General features: G+C 38.1%; 1 protein-coding gene across 2 annotated transcripts in view; it reads left to right on the top strand.

Annotated features, from left to right (window-relative positions):
* The first annotated feature begins 23 nt into the window (after positions 1–23).
* The window catches only part of TMEM123 (transmembrane protein 123), a 71,798-nt gene continuing 48,311 nt past the window's right edge, over positions 24–23,510 (top strand). The window contains exons 1-2 of one of the 2 annotated variants that reach the window (XM_067750828.1): positions 24–327; positions 4,541–4,597. In XM_067750828.1, the coding sequence (XP_067606929.1) occupies positions 228–327; positions 4,541–4,597 (157 nt within the window). In that variant the 5' untranslated portion in view covers positions 24–227. The remainder of the gene's footprint in view (positions 328–4,540; positions 4,598–23,510) is intronic. The other variant, XM_067750829.1, reaches the window with a different exon arrangement.

The raw sequence follows: 23,510 nt of genomic DNA, 5'->3' as shown, positions 1-23,510 counted from the left end.
GCCGCCTCAGCCCCGCCCCGTCCCGCCGCCGGGGCAGGCACGCGACGCCCTCTCCAGGCCAGGCTCCCGCGCCCTATTTGGTCTTTGGGGGGCAGGCGGTGGGAGGTGAGGCGTGCGTGGCGGAAGGGGACGCGGGGCGGGCTCGGGTGCGCCAAGGCACAGCTCTAACCAGCGCAGCCGCCACCTCTTCGGGAACCCACGCGGCCTCTGCGTCCTGCCTCGGAACAATGGGACTCGGCTCGCGAGGTATCTTGGCTGTGCTGGCCCTGGGGGTCGTGGTGGGGGTAGCGCTGCTGAAGATCATCGCCGACAGCACAGACCCGGAGGGTAAGTGGCTGCGGGGGTCGCCAGCCCGGGCTCCGGGAGGAGTCGCGCTGCCCATCGGGAGTTTCCAAGTTGGATCTGGTTGTGCAGAAAGTTCTGCAAGTCTTAGGCCGAACGCACGGGGCAGTCCTGGAGGTGACCTGATGGCCCCATCAGAGGGAAAACTGAGACTTGGGCCAGTCCCCCACCTGTCCCAAGGCCGCCTGCTTAAGAAATGGTCCAGTCCTTCCCCTCAGTTTTTCTGCAAGCAGCGGACGCAGGCCTGGAGGAGTGCGTATAACCTGTTGAGTTACCGAAGGATGGGCCTTCAGCAGGGGTTCAACTCAGTTGTTACAGTCTTTCCCCGAAGTTAATGTTTTCCTGGGAGGTTAGAGATTATCTAAGCCTTCCTTTTGTAAACGATTAGATGGATTGAAAAATATGTCTACCGATTCCTGAGCAAATATGTCTACCAGTTAGTTGCGGAACCTTCAGGCGTTTTCCGGCGTTTCATCGCCTAATTGTGTAATATCAAACCAATTATTTATAGTCTTAAGGACCCCAGACGCTTTGGGGCTAGTGTAGCTGGTTGGGAGCTTTTGGGGTGCGGACAGCGCTCCCGGGCGCAGGTGATGCTTGTGCTTCTGTGGATGGGCGCTACCAGCCCCTCGTGTACCGTAAACACCGGCCGAGGCGGGCCGAGGCGCGTATCAGCTGTGCAGCCTTACGATCACAGCTGCGCTATTGTTAGGAGTCCACGACGTCGTCAGTAAAATCATAACAAAATGATTTTGACATTTCTCTTCTGGGGTAAGTGGAGGTGTCCCTTTAGGCCCTTGGCCCTTTGGGGACTTTTTGGATAAAGTCCTGAAAACTGATTTGCTGTGTAAATTCTGTTTTCTCTTTGTCAGCTCTTATAGAGGTCAGGTCACTGATTAATGGTCAGTAAACTAGAATAAGTTAGTTTAAATGACCCAAGTTTTTCCTGGTTTTAAATTCTATCCACTGTATATTACATTAGTTTTATCCAGCAGTTTGCAAAACCAGAGGGTTCAGGCACAACACCTGCTTTTGCTAGAATAATCTGGGTGAGTTAGACAATAACAGTTTTTGTTTGTTTTGCTGAATTTTTTTGTTTGCTGAATTGCACATGTGACAGACTGGCTTTGTAGAGCTAATTTTGAGATCATTTCAGGAAAGAATGATCAGTAAAATCATGTCCGTCATAGTTTCAATATTATGAGGTATTTTATTGTAAAAGTGGACTATCTGGAATTAAACAGTATATTTTGCTGATAATTTTATGCCAATATTTATGTGAGTTGCTTTCCATTTTTTTATTTGTTACTTTGTGAAAGTATACCTGCTTATTGTTTCTCTAAAGAATTACTGAGTAGAGAAACTGAGTGTGCTTGCTTTTCTTTTGCCCTCATAACAGATTTTTTTTGCCCTGTTTTAATACTCACTGTTTGTTCTATTTGTTACTTGATGTCTCACTAGACGTTAATGCTATTTGGAAAACTTGGAATGCTCTACTATATGAAAGCCTTGATTTCATAAACTAGTATAACCAATGTGAGCTGGAATCCATTTCTGCAGACTATACAGTCCACCTTGAAACTAGAGTAAAGGAAGGTTCTGTAGAGGATGTCTCAAAAGAGCAAGTAAAGGTTGTCCTAGTCTTTATATGCAGTGTGTAATCTGTATAAAGTGTCATTATGAAGTACAGTGATTTTTGTCATACTAGAGCTTATATAGCTAATTTTTACTAGACACTTTTCCTGTGCTTCTCACACTATGCTAATTGAGGTCCATACTTACTCCCATTGGATCCTCACAGTATTATCCCCATTTTATAAATGAGGAAACTGAGGCTTAGAAGTTACCTAATTTATTCAAAGTGAAACAACTAATACATGTTTGATTTCAGAGGCCAGAATCTAAACTCTCAATTAACCATTTTGCCACTAAGCTACAGTAGGTGATGTTGGCTCTTCAAGTAGATAATACTTTTATCCACAATACTGACATTGCCCAGAATATTGTGGGAGAAGATAAAAACATTATTGAAATTCTTCTTTTAAAATATCCTTCACAGTCTGCTGCATAGTTTCATAAATATCTTCAGTTGAAGGAGGAGGGATACTATAAGCAAGTTAGCAAGCCAGCAGACAGGATAGATTGTGGTAGTTCAATGAAAGACGTAAGGGTGGGGGAGGCTATTAATCAGGACTTTTGGTGGCAAGTGACAGAAACCCACCTTAAACAGCCTTAGGGGAAAGGAAGAACTTTATTGACCCTTAAATGGAAAAGTCCAAGGATTAAGGTGGCTTCAGAAATGCTGCATTAAAGAGTTCAAATAGGTTGCTAAGAGATGGCCATTTCCGCTAAGAGATGGCCATTTCCGACTCTCTAGATTACATCTATCAAACCATAGGCAAGCCCTAGTTAAAGTGTTCTTAGCCTGCAGGGGGAATGCAAAAAACAGGGACTTTCTAAAGTGATTCCCAGGCTTCAAAAGCCACCATAATGGGTAGCCAATTAGGATATGAAATTAATCTTTAATGAGCCTATGCCACTTCATGAACTTAACTTTCTTTTCTTCTATTTAGTGCAATATTCTATTTTAATACTTGGTCATTTTGTCAGGTAAAGCATCAGCCTCCTTGTTCTTAGATTGTCCGTGCCATTCTTTATCTCTTAGGACACAGAAACAGTGCCTGCCCATAGTAGGTACTTCATAAGTATTTTTTGAAAAGAGGAGAAAAGGTCCTAAAGCTAGAAAGAGCTTAGAAAGAACACTGCTTCTGCCTTCTTCCTCATGCAAAAAAAAAAAAAAAAAAATGGGTTGCCAGGAAATCATCCCTCATAGGAGTGACAACAGCAGGTAGACAAAAACAGGAGGCTCTCGTAGCAGTCTAGGCAAAAGATGAAAGCACGTGGTAATGGAGATAAGTAGATAGAGTCTAGATCTTTTTGGGGGGTAGAACTGAAATCATTTGCTAATGGATTGCATGGTGGAGTGAGGAAGAAGGAAGAATCAAAAGATGACCTCTTGGTTTTAGGATTGAACAACTGGTAATGCAACAACTGGGAACACTGGGGCAGAAGCAGGTTTATAGCAGAAAATCAACGGTTCCATTTTGGCATTCACAAGTACAGGCTTTGGAATCAAACAGCCTGGTCCAAATCCAGACTCTGCCACTTACTAGCTGGGTGGCCTCCTCTGGGTCTCAGTTCTGTCACTGCACAACAGTGTTCCTGTCACAGAATTGTTGTGAGGGTTAGATGAGCTAATGCAAGTTACATGCTCCCCATGAGGCCTGGCATGTAGTAAGCCCTTAATAATGTTGGCAGTTATTTGCTTCCTGCTGCTAAATACATCTGTACAGTCTACTGACCTTGATCTTTTTCAAGTTTAATCTTCACACTATATTCTTTTGTGATAAATGGATTATGGTTCCAGCAAGAGGAAGAAACGCACAGTAAAGATAGCTCCTTCAAAGTTGTTATTGCTTACTTTCTTTGTACTTTGAAGGTTTTTTGGGTAGGGGAAAACTATCTTTGTGAAAAGTACACAGTAATAAACTTACTTGCCTCCCATGTAGTATATGTGTTAATCTTTCATTATACAAAGACCAAAGATGAATAACCCACTCTGAAAAGTTGCTTAACTGGGGCATAGAATTCTTCCAAACTTTTTCCAAATTTAAGGTACTAGCTAAAAATTCAAAGAATTATACTGAGAAGGCTTGCAATTTTAAATGAAAATCCTAACCCACTTCATCTTCTCTCCATTGTATGCAGTTAGGCATGTTGGTGGTACAAGACCTAGGAGCACCCATTAATAGTAAGGGCCCCTCCCAGGATGGTCCAGTCTACTCAGAAGAGCAGAGTTGTCAGTAGCAAAAATTCCTCACCAACCACTGTGTCCTCATGTGGGTGAATGAACTTTGGCAAACTATTGTATCATTGGCTGGCACATAGTAAGTACTATATAAGTGTTACATTAGCCATATGTTTTCTGTCTTGAAAAATCCAATAATACAGTCCCAGATTTACTGACAGTTTCAAGGTATATTTCATAGCAACAGTGGCAAAAGTAGAACTTCCTGTGGAATAATCTACCCTTCCCCCACACCACCACCACCCCAGAGACAGAAAGAAACATATTGCCAGTGTTCTTAGTTAAATATTAAATGTCCTTTCATCACAGGATATTTCTTTGTTTTTATAGGATCTCCAGGTAAGAAGAATCCTATGTCTGTGGAAGACTCCAATGATAACCCAATAGGTGAGTTTAAAAAGGTCAGGAAACAGATTATCTGTCTAGGATACATAAAGTAATATCAGCTAGTCAAGTACATGTAAGCTGGTACACTGACCTGTCTTAACCATGATTTGTTCATTCGTGAATCCCTAAAGCCTACCATCAAGGGCTGCCCTTAGTGGACATCAGTAAATGATAGTTCACTGGATTAATAGTCTTTCTCAGTTTAGCAAAGATGTGAATAAATTCTGAAACTAAAAGCATACTGGAATTTATTACTGAGTTCTGAAGCACATTTTTAGGTATGACATTTTGCACTCTGCCTATAGATATGAACTATGAATATGTAAGTCTGCTGATCTTGCCGGTAGAACAAGTCACGCTAAGCTGGTCAGCCACAGTAGCCTTAATTTGCCTTGGTGGACTCCAGGGAGACCCTACTTATATTTCACCCATCAGTTAGATTTCAACCCACCCTCTTGCTTCCCTATTGAAACAATAGACGAGGCCCTTTTTGTTTGTGTTTTTGTTTTTTGGCTGCACTGGGTCTTCTTTGCACCTCTCGGGCTCCTGTCTAGTTGCAGCACATGGGTTGCCCCACAGCATGTGGGATCTTAGTTCCCTAGCCAGGGATCGAACCCGCGTTCCCTGCATTGGAAGGCGGATTCTTAACCACTGGACCACCAGGGACGTCCCAAAAAGATGCTCAGGCACTTTTCTTGTGCTTTTAGTTTGGGACAAATGGATTTCTTTCTTGATTTTCTGAGTTCATTAGCATGGAAAGATAGGAACCAGGCTGATGTTATAAATAGTGAACCATCAAGGCATGTTTCTTGTAAGCAGTATTTAGTTTATCTTCTTACTGTCCTTGTTATTAAGAGTTGACAGAGGTAGAAACTAGAAAAAGGTACACAAATCCTATCACTGGACCCATTTTCTCTACTTTTATTCAACAAATATTTATTGAGTGCTTCTAATGTAAGGACACATTACAAAATGGACCAAGCCCTTACTTCTTGGAGTTTTTGTTTGTTTTTTGTTTTATTTCATTGTAGAAAAATACACATAACATAAAATTCACAATGTTAGCCATTTTTAAGTGTACAGCCCAGTGGCATTAAGTACATTCACATTGTTGTGCAATGTCATGGAGTTTTTTATTAATTAATTTTTTTAGTGAAATATAGTTGATTTACAATGTTCTGTGAATTTCTGCTGTACAGCAGAGTGATTCAGTTATACATATATATATTCTTTTTTATATTCTTTTCCATTATGGTTTATTCCAGAATATTGAATATAGTTCCCTGTACTATATAGTAGGGCCTTGTTGCTTATCCATTCTGTATGTAATAGTTTGCATCTGCTATGAACATAGGGATGCATGTGTCTTTTTGAATTATACTTTTGTCCAGATATATGCCCAGGAGTGGGATTGCTGGATCACATGGTAATTCTATTTTTAGTTTTCTGAGGAACCTCCATACAGTTTTCCATAGTGGCTGCACCAACTTACATTCCTACCAACAGTGTAGGAGGGTTCCCTTTTCTCCACACCCTCTCCAGAATTTGTTATTTGTAGACTGTTTAATGATGGCCATTCTGACTGGTGTGAGGTGGTACCTCATTGTAGCTTTGATTTGCATTTTTCTAATAATTAGAGATGTTGAGCATCTTTTCATGTGCTATTGTCCATCTGTATGTCTTCTTTGGAGAAATGCCTCTTTAGGTCTTCAACTGGGTTGTCTGCTTTTTTGTTGTTGGGTTTTATGAGCTGTTTGTATATTTTGGAAATTAAGCCGTTGTCGGTCGCATCTTTTGCAAATATTTTCTCCCATTCTCTATATTGTTTTTTTCATTTTTTTATGGTTTCCTTTGCAGTGAAAAAGCTTGTAAATTTGATTTGGTCCCATTTTTTTATTTTTGTTTTTATTTCTATTGCCTTGGGAGACTAACCTAAGAAAACATTGGTATGATTTATGTCAGAAATGTTTTGCCTATGATCTCTTCTAGGAGTTTTATGGTGTCATGTCTTATATATATCTAAGTCTTTAAGCCATTTTGAGTTTACTTTTGTGCATGGCGTGAGGGTGTGTTTTAACTTCATTGATTTACATGCAGCTGTCCAACTTTCCCAGCAACACTTGCTGAAAAGACTTTCTCCCATTTTATATTCTTGCCTCCTTTGTTGAAGATTAATTGACTGTAAGGGTGTGGATTTATTTCTGGGCTCTCTATTTTGTTCCGTTGATCCCTATGTCTGTTTTTGTGCCAATACCATGCTGTTTTGATTACTGTACCCTTGTAGTATTGTCTGGGAGGGTTGTGCCTCCTGCTTTGTTCTTTTTTCTCAGGATTGCTTTGGCAATTCTGGGTCTTTTATGTTCTGTATAAATTTTAAGATTATTTATTCTAGTTCTGTGAAAAATGTCATGGGTAATTTGATAGGGATCGCATTAAATCTGTAGATTGCTTTGGGTAGTAGAGCATGGGATATCTTTCCATTTCTTTGAATCATCTTTAATTTCCTTTATTAATGTTTTATAGTTCTCAGCATATAGGTCTTTCAGCTCCTTGGTCAGGTTTATTCCTAAGTTTTGGGGGGATTTTTGGTGTGATTTTAAAAAGTAATTTTTTTTACATTCCCTTTCTGCTATTTCATTGTTAGTGTAAAGAAATGCAAGTGATTTCTGTATGTTAATCTTGTATCCTGCTACCTTGCTGAATTTATTTATCAGTTCCAATAGTTTTTGTGTGGCGTCATCAGGGTTTTCTATATATAGTATCATGTCATCTGTATATAATGACAATTTTACCTCTTCCCTTCCAATTTGGATACCTTTTATTTCTTTTTCTTGTCTGATTGCTGTGGCTAGAACTTTTAGTACTATTTTGAATAGAAGTGGTGAGAGTGGGCATCCTTGTCTTGTTCAAGAATTTAGCAGGGCTTTCAGCTTTTCACCATTAAGTATTATATTGGCTATGGGTTTGTCAAAAGTGGCTTTTATTATATTGAGATATGTTCCCTCTATACCCATTTTGGTAGAGTTTTTATCATGAATGAATGTTGAATTTTGTCAAATGCTTTTTCTGTGTCTATTGAGACTATCATGTGGTTTTTGTATTTTCTTTTGTTGATGTGGTGTATCACATTGATAGATTTCCGTGTGTTGAACCTTCCTTGTGAACCTAGGATGTATCCCACTTGGTCACAGTATACGATCTTTTTTATGTGTTGTTAGATTCAGTTTGCTAGTATTTTGTTGAGAACTTTTGCATCTACGTTCGTCAAAGGTATTGGCCTGTACTTTTCTTTTTTAGTGGTATCTTTGTCTGGTTTTAGTATCAGCGTGATGCTGGCTTCGTAGAATGTCTTTGGGAGTGTTGCCTCAACAGTCTTTTGGAAGAGTTTGAGAAGGATCAGTAAAATTTCTTCTATGTATGTTTGGTAGAATTCGCCTGTGAAGCCATCTGGTCCTGGACTTTTGTTTGTAGGGAGTTCTTTTTTTTATTACAGGTTCTATTTCACTTCTAGTGGTTGCTCTGTTCAAATTATCTATTTCTTTTTGATTCATTTATGGTGGGCTGTATGCTTCTAGAAAGTTGTCTGTTTCTTCTAGTTTGTCAAATTTGTTGTCATATAATTGTTCATAGTATTCTCTTATGGTTTTTTACATGTCTGTGGTATCAGTTGATATTTATCCTTTTTCATTTCTTATTTTATTTGGGTTCTGTCTTTTCTTCTAGGTCCTGGTTTTATTGATTTTTTCTATTTTTTTAAATCTCAATTTTATTTATTTCCTCTCTGAGCTTTATTATTTCCTTCCTTCTGCTGACTTTAGGTTTTGTTTGTTCTTCTTTTTTTTGATTCTTTTAGGTGATAGGTTAGGTTATTTTTTGAGATATTTTTCTTGTTTCTTGAGGAAGGCCTGTATTGCTATGAACTTCCCTCTTAAGAACTGCTTTTGCTGCATCCCATAGATTCTGTATGGTTGTGTTTTCATTGTCACTTGTCTTAAAGTATTTTTTAATTTCCTTTTTGATTTCCACATTGACCCATTGGTTTCTTAGAGGCATTTTGTTTAGTTTCCATGTAATCGTTTTTTTTTCATATATCTTTTCTTGTGGTTGATTTCTAGTTTCATGTTGTTGTGGTCAGAGAAGATGCTTGAAATAATTTCTATACTGTTAATTTGTTGACGTTTGTTTTGTGCTCTAGTATGTGGTCAATCCTAGAGAATGTTCCATGTGACCTTGAAAACAATGTGTATTCTGGGTTTTTTGGATGTAATGTCCTGAAAATATCAATTAAGTCTAACCGTTCTATTGTATCCTTTGGATCTTTGTTGCCTTATTGATTTTGTCTAGAAGATCTGTCCATTGATGTGAGTAGGGTGTTAAAATCTCCTACTATATTGTATTTCCATCTGTTTCTCCCTTTATGTCTGTTAGTATTTGTTTCATGTATTTGGGTGCTCCTATTTTAGGTACATATATGTTGACGAGTGTAAAAATCCTCTTCTTGTATTTGTCATGGATTTTTATTGTTGTGGGTTTCCTAATGCTCCATGTAGTTCATATTCTCAGTTGCCTCTGGGCTTGCTTTTTATTATTTCTGCTGTACATAGTCAGAATATACTTTTATTCTAGTTACAGTAATTCTACAGAAAAATTTTCAATTGGAAAAAAATGACTAGATAGATTACCCTAAATGTACTTGTGATTATTATTGGGCAGTTGTGGGAATGGTTTTTTGTTTTTAAATACTTTACTCAGTTGTTCAGTCTTTTCCTATTGGACTTCTTTTCTCATTTTTAAAAATTCAATTTATTTAAACAGACTAAAAATAAAGCACAGTTCACCCTTTACTCTCATGCCCCCATCCTCAGTCTCTGGCAGCCACTGATTTGTTCTCTGTATCTATGGGCTTGTTTTGTTTATTTTTTGAATTCCACATATAAGCGATATTATACAGTATTTGTCTTTCTCTGTCTGACTTATTTCACTTAGCATAATACTCTCACAGTCCATCCATATTTGTCACAAATGGCAAGATTTTCCTTCTTTTATATGGCTGAATAATAATCCATTGTGTGTATATACCACAATTTCTTTATCCATTCACCTATCGATAGACACTTAGATTGTTTCATATCTTGGCTATTGTAAGTAATGTGAAATGAACATGGGGGTTTGCATATCTATTTGAGTTATTGTTTCTGTTTACGTCAGATAAATACTGAGAAGTGGTAACTGAATCATACGATAGTTCTATTTTTAATTTTTTGAGGAATCTCCATCCATAGTGGTTGCATCAATTTATGTTGCCACCAACAGTGCATAAGGGTTCCCTTTTGTCCATATCCTTCACAACAGTAGTTATTTCTCATCTTTTTGATAATAGCCGTTCTAACAGGTATGATGCAATATCTCATTATGGTTTTGACTTGCATTTCCCTGATGATTAATGAAGTAGAGTATCTTTCCATGTACCTGTAGGCCATCTTTATGTCTTCCTTGAGAAAATGTTTATTTAGATCTTCTGCCAATTTTTAATTTGATTGTTTTTTGATGTTGAGTTGTATGAGCTCTTTATATATTTTGGACATTAACCCCTTATTGAATATATCATTTGCAAATATTTCCTCCCGTTCAATAGGTTGCCTTTTCATTTTGCTGATGGTTTCCTTTGCTATGCAGAAGCTTTTTAGTTTGATGCAGTCCTATTTCTTTATTTTTGCTTTTGTTGCTTTCTGTGTCAGATTCAAAAAAAGTCATTACCGGGCTTCCCTGGTGGCGCAGTGGTTGAGAGTCCACCTGCCGATGCAGGGGACACGGGTTCGTGCCCCGGTCTGGGAGGATCCCACATGCTGCGGAGCGGCTAGGCCCGTGAGCCATGGCTGCTGAGCCTGCACGTCTGGAGCCTGTGCTCCACAATGGGAGAGGCCACAACAGTGAGAGGCCCGCGTACCGCAAAAAAAAAAAAAAAAGTCATTACCATGCCAACATCACTGTCAAGGAGCTTACCACCTATGTTTTGTTCTAGTAGTTATATGGTTTCAGGTCTTTTGTTCAAGTCTTTACCATTTTGAATTTATTTTTGTGTATGGTGTGTCAACCTTAAAAACTAAATAGCCAGTTATTTTACCAGCAAAATGAGTTCATTTGGGAACAGCAGACTAATTATAATTCAGGACAAGCAAAATATGGTGAATCATAGGCAAGTCTGGAGAACAAAGGAGAGAAGCATGCTTTTATAGAGGAAGGGAGGAAGTTGGGGGGGGCCTGCTTCAAACAGAAGTACACTGGAGCAGAGCAGGAGTGCAGGGTAATAGCAGCTTCTCATTGGCTGAATGTGGTAGTTTCTCATGGGCTGGGCTGTTGCTGGGCAAGGAGAAAATCTTTCTTCCTTCTTCTACGGCATGTAAAGTAAGCTTCCTCCTGCTGGGTCTGCAACTGGCAGTGAGAGGTAGTGTATGAGAGCTCTCCCTTCAGGGATTCTCAACTCCATTTTTAAGTAAGAGTTCCTTTATTTATTTTCACATTTCCCCCTGTTGATTAGTATCTTTCCTTAGAAGCATCACTGATCAAGAGTCAGGTTTTGGTGATTCTGTTCCTTGGTTTGAGGAAGGTCCTTTCCTGGTTGTCATATCCCACGTTGGAGGGAAAATGCACAAATTGGAAACTGTTGAAGCTACATTTGAGTAACAGGGAAAGGTAGGAGGGAGAACTCTCAGACACTTCTCATCTAAAGTTTATATCTTATCAAGGTCATAGCATTTGGAGATCATCTCAGAGTACTGAGTTAGCATTTCCTCTATTTGATGCAAAACCTCTGCAGAGATTTGACAGGCAACCAGTACAAAGTAGAAAAATAATTATGCAAAACAAAAGTAACAGGACAAATCCAAGTTATTTGATGATTCTAAACCATAACCCTAGACCCAAAGGTAGCCAGCTGAACAAATCAAAGGACCATGGAGAGAGTCAGGTGAAATTCCTTGTAACCAGTACACTTGCTCCCTGATCTTGTACAGTTGAATTTCTGTCTTCCGATCTTGTACAGTTGAATTTCTGTCTTCCCAGAGACATTAATCCATATGTGACAGGGGGTATTTGCTATTACACAAATGCCTCCTTGCTCAGCAAGTAGATAAACAAAGGCTATATGATTGTCCAAAACTACCTTAGCCAGTGAGTCATGTAATTATTGTTAGGCAGCTACTGCCTTGGCTGTGGAGTTGGCTAGCTCTTCTAATGTTAGGGAAAGATTTTTGAGTATGCATTCCCTGGTTCTTACCCTAACCCATGGGAGAAGGGCTCTCCCTGTGGAGGCAAACCCAGAGTCATGTGTGCTTCCTGGAAGTTCCTGTTTAAGGCAGCCATGGAGGTTTAATGGGGAGAACAAATGGGAGGCTTCTGATTTGTTACAAATGTTGACAGTTAAATGTCCCAATAAGCATTGGCCTCCAGTTCACCATCTATCTAAACATGCATACACCCATGAGAAATGTCATCCACTGCAGAAAAAGATAAAACCAGGTGGAGCAGAGAACTCCATCTAAGGTCTGGTTCTTCATTAGCTAGAATTTCCTGATTGACCTTTTCAAGTCAAGGGTCAGAGGAATTGGGATGACATTCTGTAAGGTACTATCCTAGCCCAAAGGGGTCTATTCTAAAAGCCTTCCAAAGAGAAGTTTGCCCGCTTGTACTTCCCTTGGGTGTAGGAAAACAGATGGTATTTTAATAAGGAAAAGGGTGTGGGAGAGTTAAGGTCATACAGTTGGTGGAGGTTTTTTATTGAGCTAGTATTGTTATGGTTGGAGAAAGATTGAAACAAGGCACGGGAACACTTGCATGTAACAGCCTAACCAAATAGGTAACACCTGTAGGCTTGTAGGTATAATTGACAGTGGCATTTGGGACTAATGACAAATTAGTTACAGGTAAAAATGATGGATCTCCAACATCATGAACAGGTTGGAGTATCTAGGGACAGATCCAGCAGTCAGAGAGGTTTCCCCTTTTGCAATACATTGGGAAATGCAGATAAGAGAACTGTCTTTTCAAGAAAGAAGGGGAGAAAAAGGTGTATACCTGTACAGGCCTGGTTCAGTCATCTTGGAAGAGCTGTCTCCTTCAGGTGTCATCTGCTTCAATTCCTGTAAATCTTTATTTTCAGGTCACCAGTTGGTGTACCGGTCCAGTTAGTGTTTGATGCTTTCTTGAGATGTGATGTGTTAAATCCAAGAGTCTATATTTTTGAAGTTCGGCAACACAAGGGTTGGTTAACAGTACCTGATAGAGGCCTTTCTAGTGGGGTTGAAAAGAGTCTTTCTAGAGATGTCTTTTCCAATAGATGAAATCTCCAGGCTGCAGTGTGTGTTGTTTGAGGCCTTCATCTCCCAGGAGTGCACGATGAAAAGATTGCTCTACTAAAGTATGGTTATTTTTGTGACACACATTTTCGGATGCTAACTAGAATTATGACTGATAACATCATACCTGGACGTATCAGAATTTTATACAATTTCTAGAACATTTATGTTAATAACATTCACCCATGCAATATAACTTAAAAAGGTTTATTATCGTTTATTTGACAATGCTTCCCATGTAATTTAACATACCAAATAAGCCTAATTAGTTTAATATCTCTTTGTAAAGAGAGAGAACAAATCTTTTGAGGTGTTGTAGGAGCTCTGGAAATGCCCAGGGTTACTTTCAGATCAAAAAGACATTATTTAGAATTTGATTTTTGGGAAATTTGTCAAAATTATCAAAAGGTTTTGGACACTTGACTAAATGAAATCACAGATTATTATAAAGCAATACTTTATTATCTAAAAAGTTTACATAGTTCTGAGCAAAACTTAGTTCTTTTAAAATTGAGAAGACTCTGTTTTCCCAAGTAATCAAAGACCTGATTAAGATAACATGAAGCACAGGAAATAATTTTGATAAAACACAAAATCTTTGCTTTCTAGGCAGGTTACTTAAAAGATAAGAATAAACCTTTCACAGAATCTTATCAGGAGCAGATCAATAGTCCAAGCAAACTTTGTTCTTTTAGTAGATGAAAGAAAATTAAGTTCCAGTTTTACATAAGTACACCATTGATATTAAAGGTTATTTTTTTAAACCCTTAGAACAAATTTGTTCAATCTTATCCAGCTTGATCACACATAATACTTCTTTCCCAAGATTCTCTTTCCACAGACCTCCTACAACTTTCTTAATATCCCTTCAGATTGTGTTCTGTGTTTTTTCCTCTTTCCCTTTCTGAAATAACAAGCCTCACTTTAGGACAAATTACTTTCTTTTCTCTCAACAAAAACACATCTCTCATACCTTCTTTTACCAAAAACGCACATCCTAGTTTTCTTGCACATGGAGATGTTTCCCTTATTATTTCTAGTAGCTTTAATTATGTTGAAGCATTAAAATTCTTAACACTAAGTAACCTTAATTTCTAGTGAAAGTAAGAAAAAGAACTGTGAACTGTTAGACCAGCATTCTTTAGATTGGTCAGTTTATGAATATATTTCATAATTTCTAGAAACATATGCTTTCTCATAGTACAGTTTTTTAGCATGGCACAAAACGTGTTTAGTGAGAGAACTTAATATCTTTAGTGACTCTATAAAAGAAAGCCCAAAGTGGATAAACCTGGGTTCAGTATTTAGTGTTTCAGTGTTGTATCTTATTTGGAAATGATTCAGGTATTCAATGAATTTAACTTAACTCATTATTTAACTGAACTTAGCAAAACTTTAAGGTTCCAGATTACCAAAAGATTTGGGGGAACTATTTTAAAAGTTTACCCAAAAACTTTGTATTCTGTGTACATCTATTTACTTGCTTTTAACAATTATATTGAGATTAATTATGACAATCTGATCCTACTAAGTTATTTTTCTTGCTGAATGATCATTAAAGATCAATTCAGTACTTTGAGAACAGCTTCAGAGTCAGTGAGATGATTTCAAATACCCCTTCTAGCACAGGGAAATTTATTCTGAGGGGAAAAAAAGCATTGCCTCAAAATATTTTTCTGAAGAGACCAGATAATACAAATATTATAAAAATGTTTTGTTCATTGTGTAACATTTTCCATAACTGTTTTATTCCTTTTATATCCTCTATTTTCTCTTTTGTAGTAACACACTTCTAATCGTTGAAAGGTTGTCTTTTGGACGTACTGTTTGCCAATTTATTGGATGCAATTTAGCACAGTTTATTTGGCACCAGTCCCAAAAGGAGAACAACGTCTTTGGGGAATCCTGTATGATGTGTATTCCAGGAATGTGCTGTTGGGAAAAGTGGAGACAGCCAGCAATACTACAGCATTGGTGCCTATCACTTTTGTAGGACTCACCACATTGGATTCAACAAATCCAATTTTTCTCTATTTTGTTTGTTTTTTTGGTCTCTGTCTAAGTTCTATGAGTGGTATCTATGATTTATTCATCCTGACACATAACACTATGCCTGGTACATATAGTAGGTATGCACACATGTTGGTTGAACTGAACTGTGGAACCAAGTACATATTTTGTAGTTGCTGATTTACCTTATCAAAGAACCATTATATATGTTTTTCAGACAAGACTGGTCCATGCCCCAATCTTATCCATTATCGTAGCTGGATTTTTTTTTTTTTGTTTATAGAGTAAGGTAGATACTGGAGGTCAAAGAAACAGGAATTAAGGTTACTTTCTAACTGTACCACCGAATTATATGTAACAGTTCTGTTTTTTTAATATGCTCTAATCATTATTTGAAGACAGACATACTTTTGACATTCTTTTGTGCAGGAACTTGTTTGATGATTTATAAGCTTATAGAGAAAATAATTTCCCCCATTTCATGTACAGTCAGGGGCTTATAATTTAGGGTCTGTGGATGGATGGGTTTATTCTTCATGGTGCAAGGAAGGCACATGTCCAGATTATTTTTCATAAAAGGGGTTTGGGCAAGGATACAAGGAGATGTAACATGGTCTAGAATGGACAGTAGGTCTCAGAACAACAGCTCAGTATCATTCAGGATACAGCCTTCTCCTCAATCAGTTAGCATCAGTGCTTTCCCCAAAAGGGGAATCTCAGAGGTTAAGGGTATCACTGTCCAGTCTGAAGCGCTTTTCTTGGGCATAATTTTACAAAACCAGATTCAAAGCAGTTGATCTTCCTTAACGTTCTATCCATACACAATTGCCTTTGGCTTGGTAACCCATCCTTGGTACAGTCACTTGGGCTGCTCTAGTAGGGTTGGCTTTATCCACAGACCTGGCAGGACCATAGCAATTTTGAACAGATGGACCTGATTTGGAGGTTAGATTTCTGCAGAAGAGGGCAGCGGAAATTTGGGAACCGCTTACTCAAGTAATTATTCCAATTTTTACCGCCAATGGAAACACTAAAAGTCTTACTGAAGTGGAAAGAATTTTACTTCAGATATATAATCCCATATTCCTTACTACCTTCTTTTATTCACTTTGGGTAAAATGTTTTATGTGTGAAAGAAACATTAGATGGAAACTTCCTGTTAGGTTGTAAGCTGCTCTAAGACAGGAGCCAGTTGGCCCGACAGGTTGCTTCAGATGCAAATGGTGTTAGATAGACAGACAGACAGACAGACGTGTAGGTATAGATATTGATACTTGTTTCTAACTAGAGAGTTGATGTAGGAAAGAATTTCCTGACCACTCTGAAGGATTAATTTGTACTTAAGGAACTGCTTCTACTCCTCAAAGACTGTTTATTGTGTTCAACTCATGTTTTTGAGATTGCATTTGAAAATTGCTGGTAATTTTTAACAGCATCAGGTTTTGTCTCAAGGAATGTAGAATGGGAAATCATGCAATATTATGTTCAGTTATATAGTGAACAGATGTTTGTTTTGACTGCCCACTTTACTATTCACTGTTTTAGGCACAAGGCATACAGTGATAAATAAGACAGATTAGTTCCTGCTCTCAAAAACTTTATAATCAGGTGGGGAGATACAGACTATAAGGAGATAAACAACTAAAGAAGAGGATTTCAGATTGTGATTTTTAGAAATAAACAAGGTGGTATAAATATGTAAATACATAAACAGGGTAATGTGGTAGAGAATGACTGAGGAAGGGCTGCTTCAGACTGGGTGGTCAGGGAGGACCTCTCTGAGATGGGGTCATCTGAGCTGAGCCCTGACTAACAGGGAGGAGCCAGCCCTGCATATACCAGGGAGAGAGCACTGCAGGCAGAAGGAATAAATGGTGCAGGTGTGAAACAGGAGTGAGCCTCTTGTGTCCAAGGAGCACAGGCAGGTCATGTGGCTGCCTGCAGGTCGTGTGGCTGCCTGCAGGTCGTGTGGCATGCAGCCATGGGTGTACACTGCAGTTATGTTATCACATATAGGAAATTCTGAAGTGGAAATACAGTATTTAAGATGTAAGAGTTATATTTTGAAACGTCAAAAGCAAAGCAGGCTCCAGAAGAGGAGGCCGAGGGATGTGGATTCTGCCAACTTCATTAATTTTTCTGGGTCTTTTTTTTTTTTTTTGGTGGGAGGTGGGTGTTATTTCTTCAAGCATTAAAATGCTACAGTGATTCTAAACCACTATGCACCTTCATACTCTGCACTCAAGACAGCAGGTGTAATAATAAATTGGAATTGTTCTGGTGTTTTCTTTCCTGAAGCGTGCCTCTATCCTGAAGTTACAATTAGGAGCCAAATGAAATGCTTCCAATTCAGATCAAGAACTGCTGCTTGCACTTTATTGTGATGTGAACATCTAAGGGAATATCTAACGTTTAAATCATTTTAAGGGTTAGAGATAATGGGGCTGAGTAACCAGCCTGCTGTATGAGTTCTGGGAAAACCCAGGAAATTGTGAACCTTAGCTTCAGTTCGTGGGGGCAGCGGGAGGGGGGAAGGTCATGATGAACGGAGGTTAGGAGAGATAAACAGTGCTGATGCACATGCACTGAGAAAAGTTTGAGCAATTTTTTATGCTTTTGTCCCTTTTGAAAAGCCAGAAAAACAAAAGCTGGTGTAGAAGATAAATATAGGTCCTCCCTCCCCGCAAAAGTAGGCCTAGGGCAGAAAAGCCAACCATCAGACCCTCGGTTCCTGTTGTCTTTCAGTTTGCCCATGAAGGGGCTGCCACACATTGAGTGCCCCATGGGTCCTTGTTGAATGTGAATTCTAGTTTGAATAGGAAAATGGACTCAACTGGGATTGAATACACAACACTTCTTCTTTATCTTTCTTTTTCATGGAAACCTGGTAGGCTTGCTCTGGACTCTCGTGACTTCTTTCAGACTGAGATTAGTGACTTACCTACCCAATTATGTGCAGTAATACATAGAGATTTCTCAAGAATAACTTCCTCAGATGCATAATGTTCCAAGGAAGAGACTTCGATGTACTGATTATAGAGTTAAGCAGTAGTTGGTATCAGGCATTCATCTTTTTGCTTGTAGTATCTTCTTTTTTTCCTTCATATTTTAATTTTGTTTACAACTTATTATACAATAGGAGTAATGCGTGTACATAATTTAAAAGTTCAAACAGTACTTGAAAATATGAAATACATAATACCAATCTTCTTTTCTCTACGGAGTCCCACTCAGTCCTTTTCCCAAATGTACTTCAACAGTCAAAAGCCAGATTCATTATCCACCCAAAGATCAGTGGTTTTTAGTATATTCAGATAAGTGCAGCCATCACCACAGTTAATTTGAGAATATTTTCATCATCTCAGAAAAGAAATTGTGTGCCCTCTAGCCATCATCCCCTTATCCCCCCTCTCACCCCAACCCCCAACCCCAAACAATCACTAATCTACTTCCTCTATAGATTTCCTTATTCTGGACTTTCATATGAATGGAATCATTGTAGTATGTGGTCTTTTGTGATTGGCTTCTTTCACTTAACATAATTTGTTCGAGATACATCCAAGTTGTAGCCCTTTTATGGCTGAATAATATTCCACTGTATGGATATACCATATGATGTTTATACATTCATCCATTGATGGACATTTAGGTTGTTTCCACCTTTGAACTACTATGAATAATGCTGCTGTAAACAGTTGTGTACACATTTTTGTGTGGATATATGTTCTTAGGAGCAGAATTGCTGGGTCATGTGGTAACACCATGCGCAATGAACTGCCAGGTTGTTTTCCAAAATGGCTGTACCATTTTACATTCCCACTAGCAGTGTATCCTGATTCTGATTTCTCCACACCCTTTCCAGCACTTTTAAACTTTTGATTCTAGCCATCCTAGTGGGTATGAAATAGTATCTCATTGATTTGCACTTCTTTGTTGACTAATGATGTTGAGCATCTTTCATGTATTTATGGGTTATTTGCATATCTTGCTTTGAGAAATAGCTATTTACATATTTTTTAATTGAAGTATAGTTGATTTACAATGTGTTAACTACTCTTTATTAGTTTACTGTACAGCAAAGTGATTTAGTTATACATATATATATTAATATTCTTTTCCATTATGGTTTATCGTAGAATAATGAATACAGTTCTCTGTGCTATAGAGTAGGACCTTGTTGTTTATCTGTTCTGTATATAAAAAGCTTACATCTGCTAACCCCAACCTCCCACTCCAAAATATTTAAGTATTTTGCCCATGTTTAAATTAGGTTATTTGTTTTTTGTCTTTTTTTTTTCCTTATCAGTTATCCATTTTATACGTATTAGTGTATATATGTCAGTCCCAATCTCCCAATTCATCACACCACCACCCCCCGCCAGGGACTTTCCCCCCTTGGTGTCCATACGTTTGTTCTCTACATCTGTGTCTCTATTTCTGCCCTGCACACCAGTTCATCTATAGCATTTTTCTAGGTTCCACATATATGCATTAATATACGATATTTGTTTTTCTCTTTCTGACTTAGCTCACTCAGTATCACTAGATGCATCCACATCTCCACAAATGACCCAATTTTGTTCCTTTTTATGGCTGAGTAATACTCCATTGTGTATATGTACCACATCTTCTTTATCCTTTAATCTGTTGATGGACATTTAGGTTGCTTCCATCTCCTGGCTATCGTAAATAGTGCTGCAATGAACATAGTGGTTGCGTGTGTCTTTTTGAATTATGGTTTTCTCTAGATATATTCCCAGTAGAGGGATCGCTGGGTCATATGGTAATTCTATTTTTAGTTTTTTAAGGAACCTCCATACTATTCTCCATAGTGGCTGTATCAATTTACATTTCCACCAACAGTGCAAGAGGGTTCCCTTTTCTCCACACCCTCTCCAGCGTTTGTTGTTTGTAGATTTTCTGATGATACCCATTCTAACTGGTGTGAGGTGATATCTCATTGTAGTTGTGATTTGCATTTCTCTAATAATTAGTGATGTTCAGCAGGTTTTCAGGTGCTTCTTGGCCATCTGTATGTCTTCTTTGGAGACATGTCTATTTAGGTCTTCTGCCCATTTTTTCATTGATTGTTTTTTTTAATATTGAGCTATATGAGCTGTTTATATATTTGGGAGATTAATCCTTTGTCCGTTGATTCATTTGCCAATATTTTCTCCCATTCTGAGGGTTGTCTTTTTGTCCTGTTTATGGTTTCCTTTGCTGTGCAAAAGATTTTAAGTTTCATTACGTCCCATTTGTTTATTTTTGTTTTTATTTTCTCTAGAAGATGGATCAAAAAAGATCTTGCTGTGATTTATGTCAAAGAGTGTTCTTCCTGTGTTTTCCTCTAAGAGTTTTATAGTGTCTGGCCTTACATTTAGGTCTCGAATCCATTTTGAGTTTATTTTTGTGTATGGTGTTAGGGAGTGTTCTAATTTCATTCTTTTACATGTAGCTATCCAGTTTTCCAGCAGCACTTATTGAAGAGACTGTCTTTTCTCCATTGTATATCCTTGCCTCCTTTGTCATAGATTAGTTGACCGTAGGTGCGTGAGTTTATCTCTGGGCTTTCTGTCCTGTTCCATTGAGCTGTATTTCTGTTTTTGTGCCAGGACCATATTGTCTTGATTACTGTAGCTTTGTAGTATAGTGTGAAGTCTGGGAGCCTCATTCCTCCAGCTCCGTTTTTATCCCTCAAGACTGCTTGGGCTATTTAGGATCTTTTGTGTCTCCAAACAAGTTTTAAGATTTTTTTGTTCTAGTTCTGTAAAAAATGCCATTGGTAATTTGATAGGGATTGCATTGAATCTGTAGATTGCTTTGGGTAGCATATTCATTTTCAAAATACTGATTCTTCCAATCCAAGAACATGGTATATCTCTCCATCTGTTGGTATCATCTTTAATTTCTCTTTATTTTGCGGTATGCGGGCCTCTCACTGTTGTGGCCTCTCCCGTTGTGGAGCACAGGCTCCGGACGTGCAGGTTCAGCGGCCATGGCTCACAGGCCCAGCCGCTCTGCGGCATGTGGGATCTTCCCGGACCGGGGCACAAACCCACGTCCCCTGCCTCATCAGGCGGACGCCCAACCACTGCACCACCAGGGAAGCACCATCTTTAATTTCTTTCATCAGTGTCTTATAGTGTTCTGCATACAGGTCTTTTGTCTCCCTAGGTAGGTTTATTCCTAGGTATTTTATGCTTTTCATTGCAGTGGTAAATGGGAGTGTTTCCTTAATTGCTCTTTCAGATTTTTCATCATTAGTGTATAGGAATGCAAGAGATTTTTTGGCATTAATTTTGTATCCTGCAACTTTACCATATTCATTGATTAGCTCTAGTAATTTTCTGGTGGCATCTTTAGGATTCTCTATGTATAGTATCATGTCATCTGCAAACAGTGACAGTTTCACTTCTTCTTTTCCAATTTGTATTCCTTTTATTTCTTTTTCTTCCCTGATTGCCATGGCTAGGACTTCCAAAACTATGTTGAATAATAGTGGTGAGAGTGGACATCCTTGTCTTGTTCCTGACCTTAGAGGAAATGCTTTCAGTTTTTCACCATTGAGAATGATGTTTGCTGTAGGTTAGTCGTATATGGCCTTTATTATGTTGAGGTAGGATCCCTCTATCCCAACTTTCTGGAGAGGTTTTATCATAAGTGGGTGTCGAATTTTGTCGAAAGCTTTTTCTGTATCTACTGAGGTGACTATATGGTTTTTATTTTTCAGTTTATTAATATGATGTATCACAATGATTGATTTGCATATATTGAAGAATTCTTGCATCCCTGGGATAAATCCCACTTGATCATGGTGTATGATCCTTTTAATGTGTTGTTGGTTTCTAATTGCTAGTATTTTGTTGAGGATTTTTGCATCTATATTCATCAGTGATATTGGTCTGTAATTTTCTTTTTTTTGTAGGATCTTTGTCTGGTTTTGGTATCAGGGTAATAGTGTCCTCATAGAATGAGTTTGGGAGTGTTCCTTCCTCTGCAATTTTTTGGAAGACTTTGAGAAGAATGGGTGTTAGCTCTTCTCTAAATGTTTGATAGAATTCATCTGTGAAGCCATCTGGTCCTGGACTTTTGTTTGTTGGAAGATTTTTAATCACAGTTTCAATTTGATTACTTGTGATTGGTCTGTTCATATTTTGTGTTTCTTCCTGGTTCAATCTTGGAAGGTTATACCTTTCTAAGAATTTGTCCATTTCTTCCAGGTTGTCCATTTTATTGGCATAGAGTTGCTTGTAGTAGTCTCTTAGGATGCTTTGTATTTCTGCAATGTCTCGTGTAACTTCTCCTTTTTCATTTCTAATTTTATTGCTTTGAGTACTCTCCCTCTTTTTCTTGATGAGTCTGGCTAATGGTTTATCAATTTTGTTTATCTTCTCAAAGAACCAGCTTTTAGTTTTATTGATCTTTGCTATTGTTTTCTTTGTTTCCATTTCATTTATTTCTGCTCTGATCTTTAGATTTCTTTCCTTCTACTAACTTTGGGTTTTGTTTGTTCTTATTTCTCTAGTTCCTTTAGGTGTGAGGTTAGATTGTTTATTTGAAATTTTTCTTGTTTCTTGAGATAGGCTTGTATTGCTGTAAACTTCCCTCTTAGAACTGCTTTTGCTGCATCCCATAGGTTTTGGATCATCGTGTTTTCGTTGTCATTTGCCTCTACGTATTTTTTGATTTCCTCTTTGATTTCTTCAGTGATCTCTTGGTTAGTTAGTAACGTATTGTGTAGCCTCCATGTGTTTGTATTTGTTACAGATTTTTTCCTGTAATTGATATCTAGTCTCATAGTGTTGTGGTTGGAAAAGATGCTTGATATGATTTCAATTTTCTTAAATTTACTGAGGCTTGATTTGTGACCCAAGATGTGATCTATCCTGAAGAATGTTCCATGTGCACTTGGGAAGAAAGTGTAATCTTCTTTTTTGGATGGGATGTCCTATAAATATCAATTAAATCTGTCTGGTCTATTGTGTCATTTAAAGCTTCTGTTTCCTTATTAACTTTCTGTTTGGATGATCTGTCCATTGGTGTAAGTGAGTTCTTAAAGTCCCCCACTATTATTGTGTTACTGTCATTTTCCTCTTTTGTAGCTGTTAGCAGTTTCCCTGTATATTGAGGTGCTCCTGTGTTGGGTGCATATATATTTATAATTGTTATATCTTCTTCTTGGATTGATCCCTTGATCATTATGTAGTGTTCTTGTCTCTTGTAACCTTCTTTATTTTAAAGTCTATTTTATCCGATATAAGTATTGCTACTCCAGCTTTCTTTTAATTTCCATTTGCATGGAATACCTTTTTCCATCCCCTCACTTTTAGTCTGTATGTGTCCCTAGGTCTGAAGTGGGTCTCTTTTAGACAGCATATATACAGGTCCTGTTTTTGTATCCATTCAGTGAACCTATGTCTTTTGGTTGGAGCATTTAATCCTTTCACGTTTAAGGTTATTATATGTATGTTCCTATGACCATTTTCTTAATTGTTTTGTGTTTGTTTTTGTAGGTCCTTTTCTTCTCTTGTGTTTCCCACTTAGAGAAG

This window comes from Pseudorca crassidens, chromosome 9, assembly GCF_039906515.1.
Source record: "Pseudorca crassidens isolate mPseCra1 chromosome 9, mPseCra1.hap1, whole genome shotgun sequence".
Taxonomy (NCBI): domain Eukaryota; kingdom Metazoa; phylum Chordata; class Mammalia; order Artiodactyla; family Delphinidae; genus Pseudorca; species Pseudorca crassidens.
Note: the sequence above shows the minus strand (reverse complement) of the source record. Positions and strands in the feature narration are given on the sequence as shown.